The following is a 19,619-nucleotide window of genomic DNA, read 5'->3' as shown; positions in this document are numbered from 1 at the left end:
CAGTGCCTATCAGGATTGTTAAAAGAAGGCAAAATACCCCGAGTTTGGGAATTGGAAATTACGGACTGATTGTACCCCAGCTAAATATTATGCGTTCTTTCTTTTAAAGTGGTAAGGTGGTAACAGGAATTTAACAAAATAAATAATCCGTTCATTGACCATTATTTAAAATCGTCATTTTACCAAGTCCAAAAAAATTAAATGAATATGATTATTTGTATATATGTATAATAACCTTTGAAAGGTTAAAAATGATAAAAATCGTTAAAATGTATAGAATATTTTTTTGAGTGTTAGTAAAAACGTAACAGAAAGAAATCGAGCGGCTATATAGAAAACGTTTGTTTATTATATGTTTTATAGATGGCTATTGAAGCAAAGCATCAAGGCAAACATTTAAAATTAAATCACGTGCTGTTGCAATAAATGAACTACAGTGAAAACTTATCAGCAAAATAAGATGTCTGGCTTCAAGCTAGTCGGTAGAAAGAACAGAATTGAGTTTTCTCAGGTACCAAACGAACTTTTGGAATTCAATGAAGATGAAATCATTTTGGACTCTGGAAAATCAGTTGAACATAGCAATGGCTTTGATGTTGGAGGAAATAGTCTCAATGAAAAAGTCAAAAGGAACACTGTAAAACATTCTTCAAAGAAACCAAATTATTTAAAGAAGCTTCCAAAGGTAATAAAATGTATAATTACTTGCCATTTTTGTAGTGGAATTAAGGAAGCTAAATCAATATCTTTTGGCCACTAGGCCATTGGCCTAGCCAAAGGATAGGATTAACCTACAAAAAAGTTGCATAGAATATAAGTCACTATTTTGGCTCCCTTGAAAGTAGTCAAGGCAAGGCTAAATTCTGTTCTATAGGCCTAAATAGCCTAGGTCTAATTCAATTAGGCTAGGTAGCCTAGTCAGTGTTTAGTCTTGCCTATAAATCCCTATATTTTAGAGCTCTCCTATAAAATGACTAGCCTATATTTTGGCTAAAATCTAATTGTTCCTATACTTTTGGCTGAAGAGCAATAAGAATGATGCTCATGATTTGTAATTTTCACTGCTTATTATGTAAGCCAAGATGTGTTTTTCTTTGCTTTTGACTCTGCTTCTAGACTGTGCTATCTTTTGGTGTAGGTTGATAATTGATTACAACTTTTGAGCTGTTTGAACTTAATTAATGCTTTGTGTTGGGCTTATTAAGCTGCTTCTAACTGGGCTATGCTGTTGTGTTGACTAAGTAGCCCATGTTTAGTTTTTTGTCATGTTGGGCCTGACCAAAATGAGGAAAGATCAGTATATAGGCTAGCAATTACTGCTTAATGAGACAGGAGTTCTTGTGACTTATGTGTTTCCTGACTAAATGCTATTTAAAAGACTGATGCAAATACAGCCCAGTTTTGGACATATCCATATTTTTTCTTTTTGTGGTCTTTTTATTTAAGGATGTTATTTTGCAGGTGTTGCTTGGTAATTAAGCATAGGGCCTACTAAGTTTTATAGTTCATGACTTGCTAACATGGATTACAGTAGTAAAAAGATCAGTAAATGGTGTAAGACTGGGAACAACCAGTACTTGTTCTTTTGCAAACTCTGCTTGAAAAATCTTGGTTGCATAGCTAGGGTTACTCAGCTTCAGAACAGTCTTCAGATTGTTTCAATTTCAGATTGAAATCAGTGCAATCTTCAGAACACAAAGCTGCAATTACTACTCAACTACATCTACTACAGCTTCATCTGACCAGACAATCTAGAGTTGACAAAACAACCAAGGGTAAACCATCAGTTGGTACAAACATGTTTTGTGAGCATGATGCTGCTTATAAAGCTGAGTTAATATGGGCACTTTAGACAGTACAGAGTTCCATGTCTGCTAACTATTCAAACCATATTGTCACAACCTTCCATGCAATTTTCCCTGTTAAGATCCCAGATAGAATGCCTCTGTGTGTGAAGAAATTCACTGTATCCTTATTGTAAGCAAATGCTTGTGAAGGACATTCAGTCATATTTTGTACTAGAATATGACAAGACAACCAACAATGCTGGAATGAAATAGTTACATATATATTTTCAATATTGGTCCTCATACAGACATGAAATCCAGAGCAGACATTTATGCACAAGTTTTATAGACCACATGACAAGTGATGGTCTGTATAGGAAGATTATGTCAGCCATTGAGCAGAATCAGCTGCTGCTTGAAAAACTGATCACACTTTGGAAGTGAAAGACCTAATGTCAACAAAAGCATTTGGAACAAGTTCAATGCAAAAAAAGTGACAGGAAAGGCAAGGTTGAACATTGGTACTTGCAACATCCATATAATCCATAATGCTTTCTTGAAAGGTCTTCAGGTGTTTGGAGAAGAAAGTTCTGACTTTGTTATTCTTGTGTATTCATTTTTTGACAGCTTACCTGCATGTTGTGAAGACTATCAAAAGTGCCAAAAGAAAGTGAGAGGGCCAGATAATGCTTTCATAAAGCATGTCCCAAGCCACTGGTTGACAATCAGACATTCCCTTGCTAGAATCATGCAGCAGTGGCCAGCAATCTTAGAGTACTTCCTGAACTTTGTGCCAAGAGAGTAAAAACTGAAGAAATTTCTGAAGATTGTAGGTTATATCAGAAGTGCAGCAATGAAGCCCAACTTCAGTTTGTTTTAGCCTCAGCAGAGCTGTTTAAGAGTTTCACCCAGCTATTCCAGAAAGAAGAGCTTCTCGTTCTTGTTCTGCAGTCAAGAGAACAAAAGACTAGTTGTGATGCTTTGCAGACAGGTCTCTACTCCAGATTTTGTGACCAAGACTGAAAATTTCTCACCAGAAAAGTTGAACCTTGCTGAAAAATTTTCAGAAAAGCCCATAGTTTTAGAAAATGTGGAATGGGCTTTCCATGAGAAAGCAACACTGAAAGACAAGGCCATTTTCTATGTCAATGTGCAAAAACATTTTATTGTGGGTATTCACCATATTTTGAACAAATGTCCTCTGGAAAAGGATGGTTTTCTAGAGGCTTTATGCTGTTTGAGTCCAATCAAGATGAAGGATCCAAGAAGCATTGCAGACATAGCGTTTGTGCATGTGAGATTGCAATTGGAGTAAGCACAGACATTGCCCAGGCTGAGTGGAAACTGGACCCTGTGAGGACATTACTCCAATCAATCATTTTTGGAACCATTATATTGGACTGGTGAGTGAGTGCAGAACAGCAAGTACCTGGAACTTACTAAGTTTATCAAAGCAGTGCTGACCTTATTGCATAGCAGCACAGATGTTGAGTGTGGGTTCTCGCGTTATCGTAGAATTCTCAGTGAATACCAGACGTTAATGTCTGAATGGATTCTGGATGCAAGACTCATGGTATATGACACATTGAAACTTTACAGAGGAAAACCAGAACAGTTTGCTATTACAAAAGAACTGTTGAATCTTGTATGTTCTGCATGGTCTTGGTATCAACAATATCTAGATGAAAAGAAAAAAGAAGAGCTATCCAAGAAGGAGAAAACAGCTTTCAAAGAGGACAACAAGCAGAAGTTGCACAACAAAACAAAAGAAGCAGAAAACCTGAAAAGCAAAAAAAAAAAAGAACTTAGAGCACCAGAGCAAGAAAAGAGAACAGTAGCAGATACTCTGCTTCAGGAAGTGACCAACAGAATGAAGAAGGCTGCCAAGTCCGAGAGTTCCATAGACATTGCCCTGGCTGTTTCTTTACTCAAAGGAGCTGTGAAGTCCAGAACAAGTGAAAGAGAGCAAATGGTGAAATTTGCAATAATGGAGCAGTCTCTTGCAAAGAGAAAAATTGACCTCATGTCAAAATTGATGCCCAACAAGCAGTAAGAGTGATTCCAGGTATTTATCCTGTATCTGGCGATCTTTGGCACACTACGTGTATCTGATTTTTTTTTACTGTTTTTTACTATTTGTACAGTTTGTATTTAAAATAAATAGATAAAAATGCAGAAACTCAGGAAATGATGAATTTAAGTGACCAGGCATCCCATGCCATCTACCACAGATTTGATCCCAAAGGCTTCCATATCCTATATTTGGGCTTGGGAAATCCTATAAAAATAGGACAGAGCCTATAATTAAACAAACCGACCTGTCCAAGCCCTGCTTTGCTGAAATATGAAAATAACCTTGGCTGCAACTTGATATATATTTTGCTGCTTTTACAAATATAGACCCACCAAGTGCTACTGTGTTAAATGAATCTCATAGCAGTACAGGAAAGATGCTGCAATTCAATTCCTCAATTGACACTTTTCAAAATTAATATTTATTGCTATGACAAAATTGCACTCCCTCCTCAGCAGTTAATCAGAGCAAAATTCCACAGGAACAAAGTGAATAGCTTCCAGAAACAGCTCTTCAAAAATTGGGTGCTCACTAGCCTAGTTAGGACAAGACCTGTAATGGTAGCATTAATTCTGATGAAAGTATAACAGTTCAAAATAGGGATGAAACCTTTTAATTGACAGTGAACAGATAATTTTTAACTGGATATTTCAAACACATATACAGTGTTAATCAGCAGTGAAACTAAAAAACATCAATAAAAAACAAACAAAATTTATACCCAATAAACTAATTAAATATGTTTTATTGCTCTTATTTTTTTAAATGCAACAAAAAAAATTGTTTGTTTTTATTGATGTCTTTTAGTTTTACTGCTGATGATGCTCTATGTGTTAGAAATATTCAGTTAAAATTTGTATATCTGTTCACTGTCAATTAAAAGATTTTATCCCTATTTTGAACTGTTATACTTTCTTCATGAAATGGCAGTGTGGTCTTTGAAGTTATCTACATCATCAATTCTGACACTTTTCATCTAGATTACAAAGTCTCTTCCTTTGAAAGTGTCCAATTGCAACATCATAATTGATGCGATTGAACCGCTGGAAGGTATAATTGTTTTGATGACAGACCATATAAAAGTAGTTATTTACTCTGATTCCCTGACAGTATTGAAACTAGTTGCTAGTACTTGACAAAATTAAATCAGGTGAACATTTGTTAGAGACAAGAAGACTATTTAAGCCTTAGGCAGCTAAAATATTTGCATCATTGTTTTTATTTATTTATTTATTTTTTTTTTCATGACCCTTATTATGTTTATTCCTGTTTTTTAAAGCCTTATTTGCTTAATTAGACATCCATTTTCAGCCATCATCCCTTTGGACCAATCAGGGTCATATTTGAAAATTATGATTAGTAGATAATGATTACATCTAGGCTTTGATGTTTAGGTAGGGAAACATATGAATTGGACTTTATAATATAAATATTGAGAAATCATTCCACATAATATTTTATTTTGTGGTCATGCCTGAGTATAGAGATGAGAATACTAATAGAAACCTTGGACACACAAAATGTTGACTTAGATTTCAGGACCTGAAAAGTTGGGAGACATTCACATAAAAAAAATGGATATCCTTGTCACAGTGAAATGCTGTTAATCCAAGTTCTGCCCTAGAATATGGAATCATACTACAGGATACTTGGAGAATCTGCCAGTCTTGTCAAAAACCATCCTTGACACTTCAACCTTTATCTAAAAAGCTGGTACTTCGCTCAAATTACTTTGAAATAAAAAAATGGAACTAGGGTACTAAGGAGAGGAGAATATGAGGTGAAGAAGCACAATAACAGAAACATTACAGCAGGCTATTTTCAATTGCTCATGTAATGCCTTGGTAACCAATAAAATCGAACTTATCTTAAATTACCGTAAATCACATGTTCATTGAGATGAGGTGGTGTTGAACCTCCTAAAGAAAATTATAGTCCAGAAAAATAAGCTACTAGAAGACATTATTCTGATCATGAACTCTTTTCTGCTTGAAATGAACGTCCTTTAAGGTTTTTTTATCAAATAAAAAATAAAAAAAAGTACTAAGACCACAGCCACATTTACCCCTGGAGTTAATTCCAGGCAAATGGGGGTGATCCAATCCCACATAAATTCTTTATTGTATTAAAGCCAGTATGTTTGGTTAGAAAAAGAAAACAGAAATATTTTGACTACCAGAAGCCTAAAGGGAATTCCTAGAGATATGCCAGTCCAGCTACTTGTCTTTTGAAGAAGAACAACTAGGTAAATTGAACAAGGGAATGAATCTATTGCTCAAATTATGAAAAATTTGGTTTAGAAGATTTTTTCTAACTGAGAAAGCTTTCAAGCTAGGTGAATAAAACTCATAGAAATAACTCTTCATCCCGAATTAAAACATAGGAAGATTACTTCCTATGCTCACTTCCATCTCCTTCCTCCCCCCAAGTCTCTGATTTTTACTAGATCAGGGGCTGGCAAACATATTAGCCAAATATGAACATTACAAATATTTTAAGAGAATTTGAAGCCAAATCTGCTTTTTTAGTAAATGTTTTTGCACTAAATAAAACTAGATTTCATGCTTAAAAATATTTACTAATACAAGCAATATGCTTGCGTGTCTTTAGGTTTTTATGTTTTTGCTTTTAATTTTGGCATGATTCCAAGTTCTCGTCAATAAGATGACTTCTCAGTTTACTCTTGACAACATTCATATTTGAAAAAGATTGTTCACAAACATATCCAGAACCCAAAAGGGAAAGAACTGCAAACAAGCTGTTTCAGCCAATCACAGGGATCAGGGATACTATTCCAAGCGTTGAAATTTCTTATGCCTTCCTTCTCCAGGTCATTCAAAGCAGACCACTTATGTTTTGAACTAAGATCACATTTTTTTTCTCCACTATTTCCGATTCAACCCAAAGACATTCAAATTTAGAGTACCATATCCGCTCGTTTTTTAAATCCACCAATTGTATTTCAGAGCTACCAACGTCAATTTCAACAGAAGAAAATTTCAACTCTGTTATTGTGGCATGAAGAAGATTTTTTACAAATGCTAAAGTTGTTCTACTGTTTTTAAATTTCTGAAACCTGCTGATAAAAGCTTCCCTATTATTTGAAAGTACTGTTTTAAAATGATTTTTATCAACAGAGGGATTATTTTCTTGGTAATGCTTCAGCAGGGTTGGAATGTGAAGCAATATTTCCCTTTCAATATCCTTAGCAAAAACGGATATTTTTTTGAATGTCACACAAAAGTACATAGCATGCACAAAAGCCTATGACTTCAAATTTTCCATTGACATGTAACATGCACCATTTACCCTCTGTATATTAATTTACCCCTCAAATAGCAATCTGAGATAATTTTTATCATATAATAGGTGTAGAAAATTTTCCAAATTTTTCAAAAAAAGAACTAAGAATAAAAGAAGAAAAATTTTTTTATAAAAAAAAAACAAATAGAGCCATTCTTTATTTGAGTGACATAAAACTGACAATAGCCTAATTATATTTGGAAAATTCGCTTTTTCCTGCCAGCTGTCAGATTACCCAAAAATACCCAGATTTAAAAGCAATTAATCCTACGTAAGTCAGTTTTCTTAAAAAATTTCAACCAAAGAATGCTATCACTTGGCTGCAAAACGGCACTAACCTTTTGAAACTCCCTAGTCAAGTACATTAACTCCACCCAGGAGTCAGTTATCCTCTCTATCTTCTAAGTACTTATCTTTGAAGTCTACTTTATCTTCTAACATGGAAAAATTAAGTTTTCTTTCCCTTGTAGTTACTGATTAAGCTGATTTAGATGATGTGTAACACCTACCATGAAATAAAAGTTTTGGATCCACTCGTCATTGGTTAGCTCTGGATATTGAACACCCTTCTCAACAAGAAATGCACTAAATTATGGAAAAAAGGGATACAAAACGTTTTGAATCATCCCCTCTTATTAACGAACATACCTTATTATGAAGCAACTCACTCTCCCTTTCAAGCATAAAGAAAATATTGAATTGGCTATGATAAAGAACTTTCGCAAAAATGGAGTTGATAATTGTAATCACTACTTCCATTAATTTACATTTTTTCCAAAAATGTTTGCTCACAAAGCACTTCTTGATGAATGATTAACAAGTATTTAGTAATTAATTTTTTCCTTCTAAATAGTAACAACCCTTTTTCTTATGCTGTTCATACTTTTGCCCCCATCTGTTGAAACCAACACAATTTTTTTGAGGGAACATGATGTTTATCATTGCACTCAATTACAGCACTTGCGATATCTTCTCAAGTATCAGACCTTTGAGTGATAATAACCCTAAAAGTTCTTCTTTAGGGCTTGAATGAGACATACAGTTAAAAAGAAAGCGGAACTTGTGCTGTATCATCTATATCTCAAGGCCTGTCAACTGCTACTGATAAAGCTGAAACCATTTATAACTTCAGTTAAGCAATTGACCTTAGTTCACAGAAGCTTCAATGTCATGGAAATGGAAGTAAGGATAATAGTTTGAAAACATCTTTTTATGTTTTAATTTGAGCTGTGGATATATTTCTAAATGGTTGAGTCACAAATTAAGCTTCCACTCTGCTATTTCATGGCTAATATTTGGGCATAAGGACTTATTTTTCCATGTTTGTTCTTATGTACAGTTCCCTCTCCCTCCCCAAAAAAGAAATCTTGGATTTTAACTGTTTTTTTTAGTCTCATATTCTTGCCATATTATTTACCTAATTTTGGCAATGTTTTAGAGGTTGTGTTGGCCATCTCAGAAACAAAATCCTGTATGCATGCCAGATCTTGTCCCTCTTCAGATTTTTGCCCTCATCTCAAAAGCTGTGAATTTAGTTTTTACTATAAGAAAGAAAGTATAGCCCTTGGTAAAAACTAGTATTCTTCTCAATAAGAAACATACTGTCAATGTTTTTGTTATATATATATATCTCAAATCTCGACTATTAGATCTCATTTACTGTAGGCTGTAGTAGCAACACATACGATTCAGTTCAATCAGTTTATTTAGGAATAAATACAAAACCTACTTAACCAGGTACTTGTTAATTAAACAAAAAGCATTCAAGAATTACGCTTCGGTTAGATCTCAGAAAACCAGTTTCATAGCCACAAAGACAAGTGATGGGTGATATAATACATTAAACTTGTATAATTTGGGCTACATATTTGCGTATTAGAGGGGGGTATGTTAGGGGCACTGTCCAAATACCCCCCCCTTACCAATGTGCAAATATATAGCCCAAATTATGTTATTATTGAAATGAAAAGTTATATTACGTTAGGATTAACCTAACTTCACTTCTTGGGTGTGTTTTGTTTAATTATCAAGTACCTTTAAACATAAAGGAAAGCATGAAATCAGTTCCTAAATCTGTTTAACTAATTAGTTTTGCTTATTTAATTTTAAAGCTCAACATGGCAACACTGACAAAAGTATGACACTACCCCGAAAACTTTATAATTTTGAAACAATCAAAAGGAAAGTCTTAAAAGAATCACATAAAAGAATCACATTTTCAGACATAGATAGAACCTGAGGGCAACAAATGTTTTATTTTGGAGTCTATGGTACTTTTAGGAGTCATGTAATAAGGACAAAGTTGAGAGGAGAGAAAATTGAAGAAACAATTGAAACGAAAAGAAGGGACAACAAAATAGATAGGAGAAAGTAAAATCAGAGGTCAAACACATATATTTGCGTACTTCAGCAGCTGTTTCATCTTGTTATTGATTTTGTTTTCAGATAGATAGAGATAATCATGTATATACCTCCTCTATCTCCTATCTCAATCATCCTCTATCTGAAAACCGGTTTCTTCGTTACTTTAGAAACGAATTTGGGCTTTATATTTGTACATTGGTGGGGGGGGGGTGAGTATAGCGGGTTTGCATGTAAAGTGTGTTAGGTACAATTATTCTACGTATTATGAAGTAAGAATTATTTTACCAGTTCAAACTGTCCAAATACTTAATTTTGTGATCTATCTTAATTTCTCTTAATCTATCTAATATTCATTATTGCATTTATTTAAATTGCAGCAGGCAGAATAAAAACGGAGATTCTTCTTCACTAGACAGCTATAAATTTATTGCATTTTTTACTTAAATTGTATCTTTGATTGTTGAATTTGATTGTTTTCAGATAGCTAGAGATCATCCTGTATACACAAGATTAAAAGGGATTGACAAATGGATTGGCACATTGTCCAAAGAAGAGGTGTCAGATAAATTGAAACAGTTCCAGTTAGAATGCAATGGAAAAAGGGATGTACTTTCGAATAGATTAAAACACTTCTATAAACACCAGTTACTGATCATGGCTGCACTGCAGGAGAAAAATAAATATTCAGTACCTTTGACCTATGATTATTTCGTTGTTATTGACTTTGAAGCAACCTGTGAAGCAGGGAAGCAAGAAGAATACAGGTGAGTCCTTTTCTTCCCCCTCTCTTTTGAGCTTTTTGTTTTATGGGTAACTTGTCAGTTTTGGAGTGTATTAAAGCCTATTCCACATCAGATTTTATTAACCCTGAGATTTAGCTAGCTATAATTTTGGCAATCAGTTGAAATTGTTTTCTAATTGAGATTTAGCTAGTGTCCAGACCTGGTTTGAGCTGAAGTTTAATCGATTTGAGCTATGCTAATAGTTAGATAGATTTATTTTCATATAGTAATAAATAATAATACTAAAACCTACAAATCCCCACAAACAAAGGCTCCATGGCCTGTAGGAGGGGAATTATGAAGCAATCTCTTAACATTAAACTATGGTATTAAACATTTAAACACATAACATGCAAAGCATTTGTTCATAAAAATGGAGAAAAAATAACTTTAGGAAAGAGAGAAAGAGATTTTATTAAATAAGCTTTATGATAACTATAATTAATCACAAGATCTATAACCATAATGATAATAATTCAAACAAAAGGAATAACACTATATACATCAAGGAATTATTAATCATATTGAAACCAACAATTTTTTTATTAGTTATTTGAAAGTTCCAGTCGAGTGGCATTCTCGAGCCAAATTGGAAAGAGTGTTCTGTATCAAATGACACGCAACGAAAGGAATAAAATTGGATCTTATTGTTGGTGTTCATGGAACCTGAATATTTAGGGAACTACAGAGCTGATAATTTGACCAATCAGATACTAAAGAAGCGACCTAGGGACATCACCCTGGAGCTGAAGAGAAGCAAAAGACGCACAGGAAAATATATAAGGTTTTTTGAAATCAGTAACAGTTTAGTTGCTAGCGATTAACATCCTGGATAAGATTTATAGCTTTGTTATAGGTGTTCGGAAGCGGTTTGAGAAAAGTAGACATCCATATGACTGGACAATAAGAAACATAAGAATGAATTAAGCTGTAAAAAGAATCCTTAGAATAGGTCCAGGAAAAATATGTTTAAGTTTTTTTAGAATACCAAGGCTTCTGCATACCTTCATTTAATCAAATCAATTTAGTGACTTAAAGATAAGTTTTCATCTAGGAGAATACCTAGCAAACGGACATGGCCATCCTTTGGTCTACTAATAAAGCCTTTGGATGTATAAATTTTGGATAATTAAGGACGAGCCTGAGATATACAAGAAAAAACTAAAAACCTAGTTTTAGAAACATTTAGGGCAAGAGAGTGAGCATCAAACCAATTTAAAACTCTCTTGACCAGGTCCACTAGCCTTGTACAAGCCTCATCTTCAGTTCTCCCAGAAGTAATAAGGGTGGTATCATTGGCAAAAATATCAAGAGAACCCAAGGTATGCAAACTATGGTAATGGGTACGGAAGAATGTTGGACAACTTAGACGACTGCAATAAAGAGGATTTTTATTTCTAACTGCAAAGATTAGGTCATTTACATAAATTAGAAACAGTACTGGCCCTAAAATTGACCCTTGAGTGACTCCCTAGTCAACATTTGATGGTGAGCGAAAAAATGGATCGACAGAAATTATTTTACCCGACATGAAAGACTTGAACCAAAAAAACGCACTAACTCTTACGCCAATATGAGAAAGTTTAAATACAAGAACACTGGGTTAGTGAATCAAAGGCCTTATGTACATCCAGAAACAATGCAACAGGAATCAGAAAGGAGTCTAGGGGAAAGTGAAGATGATTTAGTAAAACGGTACAAGTATACTCAGTTGAATGATTTGCTAGAAAACCAAATTGAAAATCGGGAAAAAAATCTCTAGAAGTAAGAAAATTATTAAGACAAGAAAGCATCGCCTTGTCATAAAGGAGTCTAGGGGAAAGTGAAGATAATTTTGTAAAACGGTACAAGTATACTCAGTTGAATGATTTGCTAGAAAACCAAATTGAAAGTCGGGAAAAAAATCTCTAGAAGTAAGGAAATTATTAAGACAAGAAAGCATCGCCTTGTCAAATATTTTGCTAATAAACACAGACAACAAAAAAGTTAGCTGGTTGTTGGCTGGTTCATTTCATGCCCCCCCACCTTATATAATAGTGACTTGAGTATGCTTGAGGCTATTTGGGAAAATACCATACTGAAAGGAGGCACTGATAAGTTTGGTTATGGGAGGAATAACGGAAGAAAGTATGAACTTAATAACTTTAGTAGGAATATTATCATGGGACGATGAAGAATTTTTCAATCCCATAACAATTTTAGTAATTTCTATCTCCGTCGCTGGTTCCAAAAACATTGATTTAATACAAGGTGACCCAAGGTAAGACCTGAAGTTGGATCTTGCAGGAGAAGAACTAACAGCCGAAGCGGTCCTTTTACCAATATTCGCAAAATATGAAGTAAATGCCTCTTGAACATTCAGCTCACCTTCAATAATTTTGCCATCAAGATCCAAAAAAGATGGGACTGACGGAGACTGAAAAAAGGACCTAAGGACGGAGTTTATAACCTGCCAAATTTTTCGAATATTTTTACTGTAATCTTAAGTCAATTAGAATAATACTGGGACTTTGTCTACTCAGAATTATAGATATTTCTGTAAACTCCAAATCGCTGAAGCGAATAGCTATCATTGAGGGGCTAGCACACTTACAGGCCCCTTAGAGTCTATTTTTCTCCTACAACTCCTAAAGAGATCGGGGTTCATCCAAGGATTTAGAGGAAAGTCCCTCTTAGATTTACGATTAGTAGGTGAAACAGAGCAAATATCGAGCACAGCATCTTTATTTGACTCATAAAAAGTACAAATGAATTACAAAAACTGGACTTACTTGACTTATGTCTCCTGCCGGGCGTGGCTCAGCGTAGAGAGTGATGTCAGCCTCCTCTTACTAGTGCGATCAGCGGCTAACGCTGCTGCGTCATGGACATCGGTGACTGCCAACTTCAAGTATTTTGAAAGACTATATGACCATCGATGTCTCGGTCTGCCGCGGGGTCGTTTCCAGCCGGCTTCTGCGGGGTTAAAATCCCGCACGATTTTCGCAGGTAGGTGTGATGGCATTCAAAGAAGATGACTGTAGCATCGTAAAATATGCTGCGCAATTTGGATAGAAACAGTGTCTGCTGCGTAGTCTGTAGTAACTTTTCGTTGCTGACGAAGTCGAACCATCTCAGGCCTTCTATTCTCCTATGGTTTTTCGTCTGGAAGACGTCTACGGTCTTCAGAGCTGTGATTGTGTCCGGCCAGGTTTCTGTTCCATAAAGAGTTACAGACCCGATCAGGGCGTAGGAGATTCGCAGCTTTGTATTTCGACTAATACTTGATTTCTGACATAGGTGCCGATTTAACCTCCCGATTGCAGCAGATGCCTTGGCTATTCTTGCTTGTAGTTCAGGGAGAAGCGAGAAAAATCAGAATCACTCTCAAAACTACCCCAAGAAAATTCTGCCAATCTTAACCTAGGGAGTGTTAATCCGCTTCACCAAATCTAAAAGGCCTTTTGCCAGACTCACTAGTCCCCCTAATAGTGTCTCTAGTGTAATCAGGGAAATTATCAGAACTGTCAATTACTAAAACATAATTTTGGATACAGGAAACATTTGCAATCAGAGATGATGTACTCTGTTATGCAATATAGGATACATACAGAAGGTTAAGTACCTGTGGTAATCATGGGCGAAAGAAAATCCAAATATACGGAAGACCTTAAATCCATCAAATTTATACTAAAATCTCCCATAATAACTAACTCAGTTGAGTGTTTGAGGGTGGTATCCAGTAGATTATTAAGGATGTGTAAAAACAGAGGAGTAGAGCCACTAGAAGATCAATAATAATATCAACAATTAAATCTTTACCTCCACATTTAATATCGATGAACAGTCCATTCTATGAGAATATGGGATATTATTCGAAACATACAAGGCAAGACCACCCTTGGCTATCACTTGTCGATTCAGTCAGTCCATCTTGTAACCTTGCAAACCGAAAAGCATATCATTTTTAGAATCTAAGAAAGTCTCACATAAACCAACAACATCAGATAGCCCTTCAGAAAAATCGGTTTTAGATGGTCGATTGAGGAACAGAGACCCTGAATATTCAGCTGGAGCTCTGAAAAATATCCAGTTTGTCTGGCAGCCTCCCTTACATTAGAAACATATTTACTCGTTACTGAGGGGCTTATTTTAGTCGTATCACTTTCTGATTGGCTAATACTTGAACCTTATCTAAATAGAGAAAATTACAGAAAAAAATGGCAGTAAAAGGAATTGTGGAATAAAAGAAGTGAAGTATTGGGAGGAGCTACTAGAACTCAAGAACATTTGTATGATAAGAGAAATAAGTACTGTATGATATCTGAGATAAAGACAAATACATGGAATAGTTACGGTATTAGTTGATTCTGGTGTATCAATTATCCATTGTGACTAATAAACTCTGACCAATCGTACTACCTAATACTAGGTTTTGGAATGGACTGAATTTGGTACTAATAAAATTTCAATGTGACTGGGCCTTTAGATAACCTACAGTTCAATGTGTTTGGAGTTTGCCCAAAGCTAAGTAGGGCAACTTGAAGTGTTGCGGTAGCTTTTTGTCAGCCTGTTGCAGGAGCAACACTTTGATGTTGTCTCTTCACCTTCAGTTGTGTGCCATAGTTGTGAAAACCTCATCTTTAAAAAAAGTTTATCTCAAGAAAAAAATATAAAGACAAAAACATAAAGATAAAAGACAAAGAAAAAAACAGCAATAACAAAAGCGAGTCTTAAAATCTGCTGTATTCATAATACTCTTTTTGCATATATGCCCTATGGACGAATAAGTAAACATTATTAAACTCTAATGTAAACAACACTGATAAATGAATTAACTCTCTATTTTCTAATACCAATGTTTTTAGTTTTAGGATGCACGTTATTATAAAAGAGAATGCTTCATTACTTTGCCTAAGACATAAAACCAAACACAATCTGTGCTACTATTTTCCAAATGGCAACATCTACGAGCTAAGCATATGTTGTGTTGCCTCGGAATGAAACATCCGTTCATTGTTTCATGCGTATATGATGGTGAGAACAATTTGATTCTATGTCTATCTCCAACTGATTGTCTCATCAACATTTTACTTATAATTGTCGAACTACACAATCGATTTGTATTATTGTTTATAATCCTATATAATATTTATTTATATCCTTTCAGCCTAATATCTCTAAAGACGAAGTTGCTGAACCGTTCTGTTATGCTGAACGAAATGGCTGTCTCAACATTTTGACTGAATAAGTTTGGAAAATGAATGGGCTCAAGAGAAGGACTGCTTGCCCTCCAATCTCTTGTTACTCCTATAAAAATAATAAAATAATAATTTATTTATAACCCACAAAGTACATTAAACTGTGGAGTAAACACACAAAAAAAGAAAAAACAAGACAAAAAACATAACAACATAAATAACATAGCAGCATAACGACATACAACATAAATAAATTACCTCCAATCAAAAAATGGCCAAAGAGGGTCAAAAACACCGACCATTTGCCGAGTTTTAAAACATATATCTTTAGATAAGTGTTTCAGTCGCGAGGGCGCATCAACGATGTCAAATTTAGAGACGACTGTATGATTCCGATACCACCGAGGCAGACGCAGCAAATACTTGCAATACTGAAAATATCCTGAGCGTATTTTCTTTGTATCCTTCTTGCGAAGGAGGAAAGCAAAACCAGAAAGATAAAAAACAGCAGGGGCACAAAAACTAGAATAAAGACGGCATAGTCCATTTCGGTTATACCGACCACGATTTGGTGAAATTTTCGCGTATCCAACCCGCATACTTTTCAGCACGCTGGACGTAATAGCGGAGCAAGTAGACGAAAGTGACGTGGAAAAAGAGAGACCCAACCATTTAATACTTGCTGAACATGGTATAGTTGAAGAACCCAAGCAAAGAGGTGATGCTGGTGGAGGACTCCCAAAACACAAAAACTCACATTTGGAGGCATTAACTGAAAGGCCTACTGTGGATAGTGCGGCACCAGACACTTGCGCTTGGAGTGCAAGGGGAGGACTTCCCCCTTCATATATCTAGTAATCCACCCTAAATTTCCATTCATGTAATCACTTCATAATTATCTTTTATGCAACCACTTGCAAGCACTTTCCTATTCTAAAATGTATAGGAAACACGAAAAAATCTATACCAGTATAAATTTGTAGCCCTTCATCCCTGAATAGGGATAAGCTTTGTAATTCTTGCTTGCAAGTCAGTCTTTGTGATTGAGGTAGGAATCTCGGAACTGTGAATATTTAAAGCCTGCTACCCCCTGTTCTATAAAGGTAGTGGTGGAAATTTTCTTGATGAATATCTTCTTGGCTTTAAGTACCTACCTATAAAATGGAAGTTGAATTTTGGACACTTTTTGTGGAAGTTGGATGAAGCTGAGAAATGTTGGATGCCTCTAAAAATCTATCTGCTCTGTTTTCTTAGCCCAATTAATTCAGCCCAGTTAATTTAGCCCAATTTAATTGGCCCAAAATATTCGCCCGATTAATTACAAGCAGATTGGAGGTAATCAAAGGGAAATATGCCTCTGAATATCATCATTCTCACATCCCATTGGCCCAGGATATATATTTTACTGTCCATATATATTGGATCATATATATTTTTTTTGTCCATTATATTTATTGTCCATATTGGGTATATGTTGTCCATATATTTCAAGCCGATTAGCAAGAAAAAAGTCAGTCTATTATCACTGAAACATCTACTATCAGTCTACCACTACTACATACTGAAAAAAAAACAAATAACCGTGGATTGCTAGTTAAATTGACATATACTGACATTTCTTTGTTAAATTTTTGATTATTTTTCATTTATGAAAGTAAGAAAGGTGAAAACATTTCAAACGTATTTTGTTTTCAGTAAGGCGCAAATTGTGTTCTGGTCTTGAGAAGGCATAGGGGCTATTAGCCCTACTCATGTTAATTTTGGCGAGTTTGACTTGGCTATTTATTGTAATTTCTCTTCGTTTTGAGTTTCATTTATTTATTGATAGTGATTTCTTGCAGTTTTACGCTTGGAAGATTATTTGACTTTATTTTTGCTCATTCTTGGCTTAATGGAGCTCTTTACGTTTCTTTGAAAAACTTGTCTTGTGGAAAAAGTTTTTAAAATTAATTTCTGTTTGTTTTTATTGACATAGTCTTTTTAAAGGAAAAAAATATTTTATATCTTTTCAGTTTTCTTCTGTAAGAATCCATAATATGTGTTACTATTTGTATGTTGGAGAAACTTTTTCAACAATTTTTAATCTTGCACAAACAGTATTTTTAATTTAGTTTGGTAGCTTCTGAAGTTGACCTGAAAAATAAAACTTAAGATCATTCCCAAAAGATTCTATCTATGCTCTTTGAAAACCTCGATACACTTACACTCTTTTTATTTATTTAAACTGTAAGAGCAGAAGTATTAATAGTAGTATCCCCAAAAGTTTCAACTCAATACCCCCAGTTGTTCTCGATATGTTGCTGAGGTGTCTTATTGGCAACCATTTAACACAATTCCTTTTGATCTATTTTAAAGCAACATTTACTTTTAAAGGATAATGGGCCAATTGCATGATTTTTGGGGTTGACATGCCTAATATATCTAAAAACGAGATTATCCACCCACCGATCACTCTGAATCTCAACAGGGCACTATAACTTTTGATTACCAATCCAACGAGTCCCCTCGGAAGTTTATACAATCACCCTTTCTATATATACCTTATATTCCCCCAGGGCATAACTTACCTTGCCCTGAGGGCTGTGGGGGAGGGGATTATCCTCAAAGACATAATTTTCGGTCCTTTCAATTACGTTGAACAAAATGACTATCTCAAAGTTTTGATTGGATGTGTTTGGGGATATGCTGGGCGAGGGAGGGGGCTAGTTGCCCTCCAATCACTTTCGACTACGAAACAGGGCAGTGGGGTAGCACAGGGCACCCTTTGAATTTCCAATCGAATGAGCCGTTTTGAATTTTTTACGACAACAAATGGCCCTATCAAAATGTCTATCAGATGCCTTTCGGGAAAATACGAGGTGTGGGGGGAGTATCCACCCTCTGATCACTTTGAATCTTAAAAAGAGCACCAGAACTTCTGATTTCCAATCCAATGAGCCCCCTCCGAAGTTTATACGATCATTCTTTCTATATATACCTTATATGCCCCCAGGGCATACCTTACAACCCTTGCCCTTAGGGCTCTGGGGATGTTGTCATCCTCAGAGACACAATTTCCGGTTCTTTCAATTACGTTGAACAAAACGGATATCTAAAATTGGACTGGGTTGGGGAAATGTTGGGCGTGGCAGGGGGGTTAGTTGCCCTCTAATCACTTTTGACTATTAAAAAGGGCACTAGCCCTTTCAGTTTCCAATTGAATGAGTTCTTTTCGAAGTTTCTACGACAAGTCCTTCGATACGAAGTGCCCTGGCCTAAGACCAAAAAAAAAAAATAAATAAATAAATAATACATTGTGCCCACATCGCTCTTTACTTAGGCAGCACTATTGCTTAGCACTATTACTTAGGCAGCACTAATACAACAAATAAATGCTTGGCTGTTTAAATTTAAAAAATACAACACAAATAAAACGCTGTACAACAAATCCATTTTTGGCTATCCAAATTAAAACATTAAATGTTGGAACACAAAATAAAATATACAATGCTAGGTTATTCAAAACCAAAATCTCAAAAGGAATTATAAAATCTCATCCAGCTTTGTCTTCTTTATAAAATGGCCTAAAAATGAATGTGATGAAAATGATAAAAAATGGAAAACTTACAGATGTGAAATATGAAGTTACAAATGCGAATACGAAGTTACAAACTCAACCGAATCACAAGCAGAAACGATCTGTAAAAATAGATGGCAGCAATTTCAGACGCACTTTTTGATTTTGATCTTACTTCAGTTTGAAACTGCTGCGCTTGGCAGAACAATTTCAGGTGGTCCTCTCTAACAACTATAAACTTCACTTCAACTCACACACTTTTGTCTCTGGCTGAAGGGCATGCCTTCAGCCAGAACCGTTCTTTCTCACCCTAGGCAAGAATAACCTATATTTTTCCAGAATGTAATATTATATTCATTAAGTTAAATGTAATTTTATATGCACATAATCCATTGGTAGTCTATCATAGTTTAACGAAAATAGACCTTTTTTCTAATTTAACGCAACCTCTTTTTTTTTACAAAGGTAAGGATTTAGACCATCAAGACTAGTAAGATCTAATTTTTTGATCTGATGATAAATTTAAACAATCGAAGCATATAGCAATAGAAGGAATACTTGCCAAAAATCTTG

At 35.1% G+C, this 19,619-nt stretch overlaps 1 protein-coding gene across 1 annotated transcript in view; it reads left to right on the top strand.

Annotated features, from left to right (window-relative positions):
- The first annotated feature begins 384 nt into the window (after nt 1–384).
- Nucleotides 385–19,619, top strand: part of LOC136029882 (3'-5' exoribonuclease 1-like) — a 62,230-nt gene continuing 42,995 nt past the window's right edge. The window contains exons 1-2 of the mRNA XM_065708361.1: nt 385–685; nt 10,009–10,292. Coding sequence (XP_065564433.1) covers nt 461–685; nt 10,009–10,292 — 509 coding nt within the window. The 5' untranslated portion in view covers nt 385–460. The remainder of the gene's footprint in view (nt 686–10,008; nt 10,293–19,619) is intronic.

Source organism: Artemia franciscana, chromosome 8 (assembly GCF_032884065.1).
Source record: "Artemia franciscana chromosome 8, ASM3288406v1, whole genome shotgun sequence".
NCBI classification, from domain to species: Eukaryota; Metazoa; Arthropoda; class Branchiopoda; order Anostraca; family Artemiidae; genus Artemia; species Artemia franciscana.
The sequence above is the reverse complement of the archived record's forward strand: the minus strand, read 5'-3'. Positions and strand labels throughout refer to the sequence as shown.